This window comes from Notolabrus celidotus, chromosome 4 (assembly GCF_009762535.1).
Source record: "Notolabrus celidotus isolate fNotCel1 chromosome 4, fNotCel1.pri, whole genome shotgun sequence".
Taxonomy (NCBI): domain Eukaryota; kingdom Metazoa; phylum Chordata; class Actinopteri; order Labriformes; family Labridae; genus Notolabrus; species Notolabrus celidotus.
The window spans coordinates 31,575,646-31,588,901 of record NC_048275.1 but is presented as its reverse complement, the minus strand read 5'-3'; the positions used below and the strand labels follow the sequence as shown (position 1 = coordinate 31,588,901).

At 37.1% G+C, this 13,256-nt stretch overlaps 1 protein-coding gene across 1 annotated transcript in view; it reads right to left on the bottom strand.

The window, feature by feature from the left end:
* Positions 1 to 13,256, bottom strand: part of arfgef3 (ARFGEF family member 3) — an 84,434-nt gene that overhangs the window by 16,790 nt on the left and 54,388 nt on the right. The window contains exons 26-33 of the mRNA XM_034681956.1: positions 13,055 to 13,196; positions 12,833 to 12,955; positions 12,405 to 12,508; positions 10,981 to 11,125; positions 10,734 to 10,862; positions 9,562 to 9,738; positions 6,695 to 6,809; positions 4,499 to 4,601 (exon numbers count right to left, since the gene is read on the bottom strand). Coding sequence (XP_034537847.1) covers positions 4,499 to 4,601; positions 6,695 to 6,809; positions 9,562 to 9,738; positions 10,734 to 10,862; positions 10,981 to 11,125; positions 12,405 to 12,508; positions 12,833 to 12,955; positions 13,055 to 13,196 — 1,038 coding nt within the window. The remainder of the gene's footprint in view (positions 1 to 4,498; positions 4,602 to 6,694; positions 6,810 to 9,561; positions 9,739 to 10,733; positions 10,863 to 10,980; positions 11,126 to 12,404; positions 12,509 to 12,832; positions 12,956 to 13,054; positions 13,197 to 13,256) is intronic.

The window sequence follows — 13,256 nt, the reverse complement described above, 5'->3', positions numbered from 1 at the left end:
TAAATTGCATGGCCTGAAAAGTTTGTGAACCCTTTTATATGCTATAAAACAAGAAGCTCACATCATCCTGTATAACGGGAAGAGGCGGAGCAACGCTGTCCATTTTTATTTACAGTCTATGATCTGTACACAAATGTGTGTTCTTTTCTTTTCTTTTCTTTGTTTTTAGTTTTGTTTTCTCCTCTCTCTTTTTTGTTTAATCTTGTTCTTCTTAGGGAGCCAATTTTAACATCTGGCAAGGGACTAAGGATGGAAACTAGCCTTTTGGCTTACCCTGGCATATTTACAGAAATGTTAGTTAATATGCATGGTCATTGTAAATGAAAAATAAATAATAAATAATAAATAATAAATAATAAAAAAAATTAGCACGTCAGTCATCAGAACATAGTGGACAGTCACACAACACAGGTTCTTAAGAAGCTCTATAGTTACTTGAAAAGAAGTTCCTGGAACAAAGAGTTTCAGGTGTTTTCGGACTGGAAGGGTCAGGATGTAACATGTCATCACGACATCCTGACCCCGACATTTTAAAAATGGAAAAAGTCAAGCAACATATGTTTTATTTGTAAACATGTAACATGACATACATGGTAAATATGATTGAAAAAAACAAAGAACTCAATGAACTCAATGTTCAAAATATAACTGCAGCATGCTTAACATGCAACTGCATAACAGCAGCTCTTGTATAATCAACCATAAGACCTAAATCATAATGATGTGCCACATAAAAAACAATGTAAGCCTTTGCATGCGTCAAGAGACAACAGCATAAGCAGAACAGCATGTCTGTCAGTGTGGTTAGGAGCTATATGTTGAGATTTCATATATTAAATCTAGATGCTGAATTTAAGCCCTTAAAACTCCTGACAGATAAGAGACGAACAGCAGAGTTTTTATCAAGGACATAGTAATCACCTTTAGTGCTTATCTGTAAGATAAGTTCCATAAACTGCTTTAGAAGATGAATAAAAAACAGCAGAGTTGGTTTGTCTGGTACAGACTGCAGCATCCGACATGCCTTTGATCATGCTTTATGAGCTGTACTTGGTATTGGTGTGTTTGCTAGTCTTTTCAGTGTCATCAAAATTCAAGCTCCATAAAAAAACAGAGTAATAATTATCTCCCTCTTCAAAGCAGAGGCCTATTTAGCAAAAATAAATAAATATTGTAGCTTAATTAGTTTTACTGGTTAAGAGGAGAAAAGCTAAAACTAGCATACACTAGATGGCATACACTGATGGCTTTTAGCTAGCAAAATGTCTGCTATCAGTGTATGCAAACCAAAGATTCAAACTCTGTATTTTTATTCAATTTAAGATAATCTAAACTAGGGAATAAGTTAACAAAGCAGTTTTATATTCAACATCTGGTTTCACCCGAGGGGCTACCTGGTTGATCCTGCCAGGAGCATATGCTTGTCTCAAAGATTAAGCCGTGGAAGTCTAATCAACACGGCCAGTAGAGTGAAACTGCAAATGGCTCATTATCAGATGTCCTTTTTACGACACAGTGTTGGAATACTGTGTCGAAAAAAGGACATCAGGAGGAGCGTTTAGCTGAACTGCGAATAGCATTAGCATGGTTGTGTTGAGGTACTTGGGTTAGAACCATAGACTGTATAAATAATGGATGTAGTATCCGTGACGTCACCCATCTGTTTCTGAAGCGCTGTTTTGAAGCCAATCATCGGTGGGAGCCATATTGGATATGCTGAACTCAACCTAACTTCTGTTGAGCTAGTGTGAGGTAAAGAGGTGGGCTTTGGTGGGCCTCTCATAATGGAAAACTTGTAATCTTAATATCGTCGAAACTTCCATGTTATGAAAAAATTCACCCCCCAGATGTTGCCACTTGGTTTGAACTAAGCTAGGAAATACAACAATGAATAGCCTACATCTAGGAATGTTTATGTTAAACGTTGTGATCCTCGCTAGTCCACACCAGAATTACTACTTTTAAATAAAATAATAAACAAATAATTGGTACTTTTATCATTGTAGGCCTGAAATGTTGGCCAAATGTTGTGTCTATGCTGTAGCACAGCCACTCACTACTGTCAGGACAAGCTGCTGACCCCTATCCCAGATGTGAACACTGATGACAGCTGGCTTCTTGTAGCGCTGTGCAGTTTGTCAGCTATTTGATATAGAAAATGAAGATAATGTTTTATGAAGGCTAGAGGCTGCCGGTTCTAAACTCTGCTAATGTAAGCGAAACTCAGCAAACCAATTTAACATTGTTGATGGTGTTAACATTGCTTGTCCCATGAGTGTCTCTAAATTGCGGTTTAATCAACTAAGAAATACGTCACTTTGTATGATCCTGAAGCAGCAACAGTCTTATTATAACGTATATTTCCCAAAGGACTTAAACAGAAGGGTTACTAAGTGTTACAACCAAAATTTAGGTTTGAGTACCTGTATCAGTAACAAAAAATGATATAAGTTCATCTCAATAACAGAGCATACAACATTTCATCCCTTTTGTTTCAACATTTTGCAAAGAATAAAATAAACATAACCCTCATTTGGACAGTTTGAGTCCTAAAATAGAACTTTCTGGAAACAAGTGAAGAAAATCTGTCAATGGTGCTGGATCATCTTGATCACTTTATCTCCCTGAAACACTCAACACACACACTGACACACACATGCAGATGTGGCTCTAAGCTGTAAAGCTGCTTAGCTGCAGTCAGTCAGGCAGCTGCTACAGAACTGCAGGAACACACACAACATCCACATATAAAAAGCCTAACCATGTCACCTCTGCTAAACAAACATGCATGCACGTGCACACACACACGCAGAACAGCACATTCCAAATCTGTGATCTCATACAGCACTAAATACCATATCCACCTAGTAGGTACCATCATCATCATCATTACCATCATCATCATCATCATCATCATCATCATCATCATCATCATCATCATCATCATCATCATCATCATCATCATCATCTTGAGTGCAACAGTGTCCTCATTTTCAAAAAGCTGAGTAGCACCCCCCTGACTCTCTCTCTCTCCCTCTACCTCTCTCTCTCTCTCTCTCTCTCCCTCTCTCTCTCCCTGTTAAATGTTAAATACACAGGGGAGGAGGGAAGGATACAGCATGTTATTGTATTTATGATTTTTTTTTTTTTTTTTTGGGGGGGGGGGGGGGGTCTTTATTTGATAGGACAGCTAAAGAGAGTCAGGAAATGTCAGGAGTAGAGAGTGGGGGGAGACATGCAGCAAATCGTTGCGGCCGAGAGAATCTAACCGGCGACCTCTGCGCCAAGGACTATAGGCTCTGTATTTGGGGTGCTTAGACTACTGGGCCACCAGAGCACCAATGTAATTGTATTTTGAGCAATTTTTCTTTTCTTTTGTATTTCTTTATGTTCATTTATGTATATTTATTTATTTATTTATGTTTATTTTATTTTATTTATGCATGTATGTATGTTTATTTATTTGTTTATTTGATTTATGTTTATTTATTTTCTTATTATCATTATTTTGTTGCGATGACTTAGATAAGTGACTAGGTTATGTTTTTATTTTACCCTTTACTATTTCTTTAATGAATGAATGAATGAATGAATGAATGAATGAATGTATTCATTTATTTATCTATCTAATTAGTTATTTATTTAATTATTTATTTATTCATTCATTCATTCATCCATATATAAAATTCTGCAAATGTTTGAATGTTACAATAGGATGAAAAAAGTGATAAAGTTATAAATCATTTAAAAAAAAGAATACACCGCGACCTTGTCCAGTTGGGTTACCGATGTTGGCCCCTATATCCTGACCAATTTAGTTTTTTCCCATCTTACTTTTCTGATGTGTTACTCTTCAGTAAAGCTGATTATTAAGTCTATATCCTTTTTCTGATTACCAAGTGAAAAACAAGAGTCAAATAATGTCGAGGACCAAAGTACCAAACTTTAAATATCAAAGTGTTATTTTGTAGCTCAAAGTCAAGCGTCAGTTATCGTTGTCAGATTTGTAAAAATATCTCAGGTGTCACCACAGAGGACATAGAAGCTTTGAAGCCACCCTCTGTCTGTCTCCCTATTGTTATCACAAACAGGAGAGAGGCATCAGATTTGAAGGTTGAAACAGTGAGGAGACAGTTGTTGTTCACAGCTGCATGAGGTTAACTGGGGTTATCAAAGCTTAACACGGAGTGTCAGCATGTTGACAGTATTAGCAGCAAATGCTTTTAGATTACTTCTGTCCCAACCAGCGGCTTCAGATTGGGGAGGGATTATGTGGTTTACTACAGCCGACTGGCCTGTTGAGTGTGAAATTATGTGTGCGTGTGTGTGTGTGTGTGTGTGTGTGTGTGTGTGTGTGTGTGTGTGTGTGTGTGAGAAAGAGAGAGAGTTTCTTCATTTTCTTATCTGCTCATTTCTCTTTTATTCTTACGTTTGTACAACCTGGTATCTACATCTCACTTTGTATTTATGTGTGTGTGTGTTGTCAGTGTGTGTGTACCTTGACAGGCTCTAACGTAGCAGAGAAAGCATCCTGCAGAGCACAACAGGCTAACCTCCACATCTCTTCTGTGAACACAGGACCCACTGTGACCAGAATATACCTGCAGAGGGACAAACAGCACTTAGATCAGATAGAGAAACATTTAACCCTCTTGAACACACTGTAAACAACACCCATGAAAACACAAATATTCAGCAATACATCAACCTGTCCATTCAAGCAGCAGTGTCTTCTCTGTGGTGCTCAAGCCTCAAGTCCAATGCTTCCCACTGAGACTGTTGATAGTCAAACTTGACCCATATATGTATTGTTTCTTTATGTGCTTTAGAGTTCGCTGATTTCCAAAAACAGCTGCTTCCACTAGTTTTAAGTGAATCTTCCTAAAAATAGTTGCAGTCATTGAGGACTTTCTACAGCAGTGGATTAGTCCTCATTTTGTGCTCTACAGAGTATTTCAGACAGCAGGACGGTGTGATTGACACCAAATAAACTACAGTGTGTGAGTTCTTGGTAATGATGTAACATTTCACCCAGATAAATACTGTGGCTCATTTTTTAAGGGGGAGCTCTGTGGCACCGAGGAAGACGAGACAACAGACTTTGATACAGAGATGGTGATACTCTCTAGCATCAGTTTGCTGTTATTTTGGTCTTTTAAGGGCCCACCTAACTAAATCGACAAAAGACATTCGTTTATCATTACGTTTATTTTTCAAAACCCAGATTAATAATTATTTACATTACCAGACTGCTCTCTCCACATGTAGAATATCACCTTATTGTGATGTATTAAGACAACTTTCTGATGATAACTTCAAGTGCAATTTTTTTAATAATAAACTTAGTTAGATCAGCTAGATCTTTTATTTGCTGCTCAAAAAGACCAAAATGTACATATGCTGTGTAAAATAATTTGATAATAATGCTTATTTGAATAGTAATAATAATGCAAATAATAATACAGATAAAACTAATAATACTGATAATAATAATAACAATAATAATAATAATGATAATTATAATAATACTAATAATAAGAAAATAATGATTATCATAATAACAACAATAATAATGACTATTGCAATAATAATACTAATACTAATAATAAGAACAATAATAATAATAATAATAATAATAATGATAATTATAATCATAATAATACTAATAAGAAAATAATGATTATCATAATAACAACAATAATAATAATAATTATAATTATACTAATAATAAGAAAATATTGATTATCATAATAACAACAATAATAATGACTATTGCAATAATAATAATAATAATAATAATAATAATAATAATAATAATAATAATAATAATAATAATGATCAGAATGATCAGAATGATCAGAATGATCATAATAATATTTTTTTTTATTGTTATTATTATTATAGCACTTTTCAAAACAGGGTTACAAAGTGCTTTAAAAATAAGAAAGCATTTAAAGATAATAAAATAAAATTTGAGGAAGAAAAAAAAAAGGAAATAAACAATGTTGGAAGAATGAAAACAACAAAAGATTAAATATTTAAATAATAAAAAATCAGAAATACCAAATATAAAAATACATAAAACCATAAAATATAAAACGTTAAATCAAATTATGAAATTATGAAATCCTGCTTAAAAAAAGAAAAAAAAAAAACTTTTGATTGAAACACGCTCAGGTGACATCTCCTGTAAAAGCTCATAAATAGAAAAATATTTTTAAAAGAGATTTAAAAGAGGATAAGGTAAATAGTACCTCATTGAGCACAGATTTATTACGAAGAACAAACTGTATACGTTTGAAACATATTGCACTAGGAGCATCAGAGAGGTGAGATATATAAGGTTCCAACAGGGTTAGCTATTCATCTTATTCGGTTTTATTCTCTTTCAAAATTATCTGCAAATATTTTTCAGATAAAGGTTGTATCGATGAATCGATGTCAGTTTATCCACCAAGCTAAAGCACCACCCTAAAAAAACACAATGTAAAAGTGAAACTCATAATGACCAAATGAATGTGAGTAAGCGTCATTAAAATCAGGAATGTTGATTGTGTCAAATATTTCAACAAAATAAACTTCCTGGCTACAGAAATGTAACATGCACAGCTGTCAAATCACTCAACCCCATTACAAACCGATAAAGTTAGGACATGAAGTTAACTGTGATGCTTTAGTAATAATGTGTGGTCACCTGATACAGGAGCATCCCACTCTGGAAATTGTTTCTGCAGGTTCAGACACACAGGCTACGAGCAGCTTAAACAGATCCTTCAGCATCAGGTTGATCAGAGACTCGTAGCCAATATCTGCAGCAAACACACACACACACACACACACACACACACACACACACACACACAAACACGTACACCACAGTGACAACGCATGTCCATTAGCACGTGGAATAGAGGTGCAGTGGCCACAATTTCATTTGCCTAAAAAGGAGGAACAACAAGTCATCAATCACGCTCCATTTCATGTGGGCACACAAACACAGGATTGAACACGAGACAGATGAGAACCGTTCATATGTGATTTGAGATTATATTTTCTATGTAAATGCATGTTCCTGAAATTAAAATTGAATCTCCTTGTCTAGATTGATCAGATTTTTCTGTCCCTCTTCCATTCCTTCTCTGTTCTTTCTTCTATTCATCCTCTATCTCTTTATGTCTTTGGTGGTTTTTAGAAAATGTATACAGTAATCCATAAAGCATGTGACGTAAAGCACCTTCCATGACTCTGTAGCTCCAAGCAGACTTGGTGAAATTTTGATTTGTTTGAATTGTGAATTAAAAGTTTCTTTCATTCGAAATGCATCAAAGATTTTTTAAATTATCATGTTTTATTGACTGTGGTGTTTCATTGGCTGTTTTTTGTCTTCCTTTTCTATTATTATTATTATTATAGTTATTATCATTATTACTATTAACATTGTTATAATTATAGTCATTATTATTACTTCTATCAAATATTATTGTTATAGTTATTATCATTATTACAATTAACACTGTTATAATTATCGTCATTATTATTATTATCATTATTGTTATAATTATCATACTTATTAGCAGTATTATTATTATTAACATTGTTATTATTATTGTTATTATTATTATTATTATTATTATTATTATTGCTATTATTATTATTATCATCATTTTCATTATTGTTATTACGTATAAGAGAGGTGAGACCAACTTTTCTGTGAAAAATAGACGGCAGTAGTAGCTTAGGTTTAACAATGATTTCAAACGATTGTAGGTCAAAACATTTGGACTTAAAAAAATGGGTCAATATATTTAGATCTTCTAAAAGGAAGGCTTAGCAGCACAGACGTTATTTATTCTGCAGACCATGCCTGTCTCAAAAAGCAAGTCCACACTGGGGTAATAGAGTTGGAGTGCAACCCCAGCTCTGTAAAAGTAAGCAAGCTGTGTACATTTTAAGATAAAACAACAATATACAAATAGATTTTGATGGTTTGCAAATCAATCAACCCCTATATTTCATTAGTTCGTGCAAAGATATTATGTCAAATGTTGAAACTAAAAATGTCAGTGTTTATGAAAAAATATGTGCTTATTTCATATTTAATATCAGCAACATGTTTTCAAAAACGTTGGGACAGGGACATGTTGAAGAAGAAGTGATACAACACAATGGCACACAACACTCTGTAAATGTTTGGGAACCGAGCAGACCAGTTTCGGAGTTTTGAAAGTGAAATATAATATTTTTAGTTTCAGGACTGCAGAAAGACCAGTTCAACACCCAGACTCTTCTACTAAGGAGCAATGCTGTTGAAGTATGTGCAGAATATGTATGTGCTCCCTGTTTCTTTTAGAATTAATTTTAAAGTACTTTTACTTATTTTTAAAGCCCTTAACAGCCGTGCTCCTTGATACATCACTGATCTCCTGTCATTTTGAATGCTTCCCTTTTAAATGTTCCTCGTGTCTCACACAAGCACCGGCCAGAGAGCTTTCTTTTTTTATGCACCAAAACTGTGGAACTCTCTGCCTTTGGACATTAATACATCCAGCTCTCTGTGTTTTTAAAAGTAAACTTAAGACTTACCTTTTTAATCTGGAGTAATTATTTTTAGACCTGGACTGCATTATTATAAACATTGTTTTAACAACATTTATTTACCTTATTTATTTATTTATCTTTGTATTTCTTGTATTTATCTGATCTTTTTTTATTCTGTTTTTTTTACTCTTTCTTATTTTTTTAGTTTGACTGTATTGATTTTATTTTTATTTTAAAATATTTTATCTATGACTGTCTTTTATTGTTTTACTATTTTTACCATTTTCATAAAGTTGAGATGAGTTGAGTTGGGTAGTTTGTTTTCCTGGGCAGTTATGCATACTCAAACAGTCATGGATTCTGGCTTTTGAGCTATGTGCTGGTAACAAACTGGGTGGTTGCTCTTATCTTTACAGAGGAGGAAGCAGTGTCCATGATTTCCAAGAAGAATGTCAAATTTGGAACAGACCAGAGAACAGTTCACCTCAGTCCATCTTAAATGGACACCAGAGTTTCTCCAGAGTTTCATGTTTCATGTTCATGTTTATACATCCTTTCTTCTTTGCATGGTCCAGTTTTAACCAGTTTTTGTGGAAGCGGCAACAAACTGTGCTCACAGTCAGGGGTTTTCTGGAAGTGATTTTGAGCTCATGCTGTGATTTCCACTACAGAGTAATTTCTGTTTTTAATGCAGTGCAGCTTGAGTTATCAAAGCCATCCGGTATTGTATTTTTTTCTGTTTTTGTACAGAAGGTTCTTTGGATCTTTCAATGATATTATGTACTGTAGATAATGAAATCAACAGACTTTACCATCTCAAAGACAAGAACTCATAAGCACCAAATCTTCAGGTCACAGGGGAAACTAGAAAAGTTGGGAAGGTGAGCAAGTGTGACAAACTGTGGCATCCACAGCGAACACTTCCTGCTCCAGGTATGAATAATGACTTGTTTGAGGAAATGTTACTGTCTTAAATACACGCTGGCTCTTTTTGGCAACCGTTCACACTCAGAGCTGTCGTACCTGAATGGATGAAACTGTTGACGTGCTCCACCACCAGCTCGCAGCACAGACCAATGGCGTGTTTAAAGTTTGCAGCTGCCACATCCCAATAGGAGTGGTCACCATGGCTGCGCTGTAGCCACAGTGCCATCACAGGAAGCAGCAGCTGAATGACGGAAAAGATGGCAAAGCCGGGGCCTGGAGGGACACACAGAAGAAAACATATCTATAACAATAATAGTTGATAGGAATTTTTTCAATATTTTTCTGGGTACTCAAAGTCACTTTACAGAAAATGGGAAGTAGAACAAAGAGAGGTGGGGAGGGAGTAGAGGTTATGTATTGTATGCTTTTTTGAACAGGAAGGTCTTGAGGTGGTTTTTTAAATGAGAGTAGAGAGTCAGAGTTTCAGATGATTGGAGGCAAAGGGTTCCAGAGAGTTGGGGCAGCGATGGCAAAGGCTCTGTCCCCCAAGGTGCAGTGCTTGCTTGGTCGGTGAGGGGGCAAGGTTATTGAAGGGCTTTGTAGGAGATGCAGGATCTTGAAGTTGATTCAGTCCTGTATGGGGAGCCAGTGGAGGTGCTGAAGGATGGGTGTGATGTGAGCTCTGGAGCGGGAGTGGGTGAGTAACCAGGCAGCTGAGTTCTGGACATATTGTAGTTTTTGGAGGTCAGTGGAGGGAAGGCTGTAGAGAATTCTGTTGCAGTAGTCCAGTATGGAGGTTATGAAGGCATGGATGAGGGTTTCGGCAGCAGAGGAGGGGAGAGAGGATCTGAGGCGTGTAATGTTACACACATACATTTGTTTGCTATTATTGCATCATTTGGAAATGGCTTGGGATTACACAAATGATCCATAAAGCCAGCATGAGTTTTGATTGGATGATTTTTGTTGGGGTCATGTGACTGATTTAAGTATTAAATTGTATTCCAGCTTTTAAAGCTCATGTGAAGAGTAAGTAGAAGTTTGAAGCAGGTTATAAAACAGACTGACTATAATAATGATGCATTTTTAAAACCTACAAAACCATCATGGACAAAGAGATGTTTCTACATGCTTATTACCATTAAACAGCAAGACAATGTTACAAAAACTAAATGAATCCTACGGTTTTCCTAATTTGATGTGAGTCAGTGTCAGCCTCACTACTTGCACAGTTCTGGAGCAGGTGTCTGTGTGTGTCAGGGTATTACCTGGCACATTAGAGACCTCTCTGAGCAGAGTGAAAAGCAGCTCCAAGGTTGGAGGCTGGTGTTGGCGAGGACAGTTTGACACAGCTGCTGTCAGCTGCTCCAACAACAGAATCCACACCTGGATGAGACCTGTGGGGACATCAAAACACAGGAACACACAGCCAGGGTTAAACATAGTGAAGAGAGTGAAAGAGACAAAGACATGATGAGAGTTAATGTAGAACAGAGAAAGAAGTAAACACTTCACCAGTGTCGTCATCAAACTCCTGCAGGACACAGTCCATCCCGTCCTCAGTGCTGATGGAGCGTTCCTGTGATCTCATTGGCAGGCTGGCGAGTCGTGCCCCGAGGAACACCGGCTTGGATGGCATCTTATAGATCTTGGCCAGCAACTGTCAATCAAACATGGCTCCATTAAGTCAAAGAGATGAATGACCGACAATCGCAAACTTGAAGAAAACATAACTTGATCATGTGCCAGTCGTCTCTACAGGGATTTAGATATCTATGTTTTTGTCACTTATTGGGTCTGTCTTAATAAAAAAAGGTGTTATTTGTTGTGTTTTTTATTAATGGAACATTAAAGTGATATTTCAGTTTTTTAAAGTGGGGTTGTATGACTTTTATGTCACTAGTAATTGTACTAGCCACAACGAGTGCCGCTCAGCTCGGCCCATTTAATATGAGACTCCTGGGAGGAACAGCAACGTCAGCTAGGCTACAGTTTCTAGGAAATGCTACGCCATTTTTTTCTAATATTAGTGCTCTACGTTGGACAAATATGTTGATGTGACTGCCCATGTCTGTCATTGGTCACATGCTGCCTACTCCGCTCCGTTCATGTGAAGGCGCTCAGGGTAACACTAGTTTGATTTATCATTCTAATAAACAGCTTCATGTGATGACTAAAGCCTGGTTTATACTTCTGCGTCGACCCTACGTAGCAGTGGTCGTAGCAGGACATAAGCATTCCACACTCGTGCGTCGATGTGTTCTTGACGCGCAGCCATAAACTGCAGAAAGGCTTGAGGGTAGTGTGGTCTCTCTGATAGTCAGGTCGTCTGTTTCCGGCCCCGCTATGTTTTCTGTTAACTTTTTCACAGTGATTTCCAGTGTATTATGTTAAGTTAAAGCTGAAACCTTGTTTCTGTTTATCATACAGACATGATTACTGGGAAGAATAGAGAGGACACATTGGGGGAGATGAAATATATGGCCGAACTACGGGGATCCCGGAAGTGTGGGCTTGCGTTGATTGAACACAGGTGCGCATCAGTTACTTGAGTAGGGCTCTGCATAGGTGCGGGAGCTAGAAGTTTAAATCAGGCTCTAGTGTGATCTTCTTTGTTAGGTTTAGTGAAGCTGGATCAGGAAAAGATGTCTAAGATATGTTGAGCCAGCTTTGTAGTACAGGCCTCGGGTAGCCTTCATGTGATAGATCTTCCCTCTAAAAGCTCTGATAATCTGGATTTCGTACGCTTGAAATGTTGTCTGGATCAGGCTGTTCTAGTCCAAAATTGCTTTAAAAAAAAGCCCCAATAGATTAAGACGAATTGTCTGATCCTGGAAAGTAAAAGATGGGATTTCCAGATCCAGATCAATCTGATCCAGATTAGACTTTTGATCAACTGGACCTGGATTTAAGGAATGAACAGCACGGCTGGTTCCTACCTGGGAACATTTGCGAAGGTAGTCAAGAGCAGGCAGGCAAAGGTCAGTGGAGCTGTAACCTGACACGTGGATACAGTCCCCAATCTCCTTATAGTCCACCTCTCCTGTTTACACACACAGAATCAAAGAGGAAGCAGTTAGCGCAATGTTTCAGTTATTGTGAATAGTAAAAATAAAATGTTTCAGAGAGTCAATTTTTTGTACAAAATGAAAACAGTTGAATCATGAATGTTTTATCAGACATAGAGGATCTTTCTTTTTCTGCAGAAAACCTCTAAGAGCTTAATCCTCTGCAAGTTCAAACACATAAGCCCTCTTCCCTCCTGAGCATCTTCAATCACACACAAAGTTTGCAGCCCCATCCCAGGAGAAATACAGCCTTAAAAGCTTTAAGAGTAAACAAGTACGAGTGTACGAGTTCGACAAACCTAAGCCTTTAACGAACTTCATTAGACACATGATGTAGTCGGTGGCAGCGTTCGCAAAAACCTGGATGTTGTCGGTGTTGATGAAAGCCTCAAAGACGTCAAACACTGGAGCCTGGGACTTTCCTACAGAAGGAAGAAGGGAAAGAGGAAAGAGAGGAAGGAATAATTGAGGAGATGAGGAGGATAAACTTTCAATCGAATGTGCGTGCAAATGTAACGTACCCATGGAGTACTCCCCCACCAGGTAGTCTTTGGTATCAGTCTTGCTGCTATGGACAGTCCTCAGAGCGCTGAATAGAGGCCTCCACCCTGACAGGATTTGAGGGGAGCACATCTCCACCAGCTCGCCTATCGATGTTATCACCTGCAGGCAAGTGAGTGAAAAACATCTCCTGAACCGTGTAAAAGGTTATGGTGCGATAGA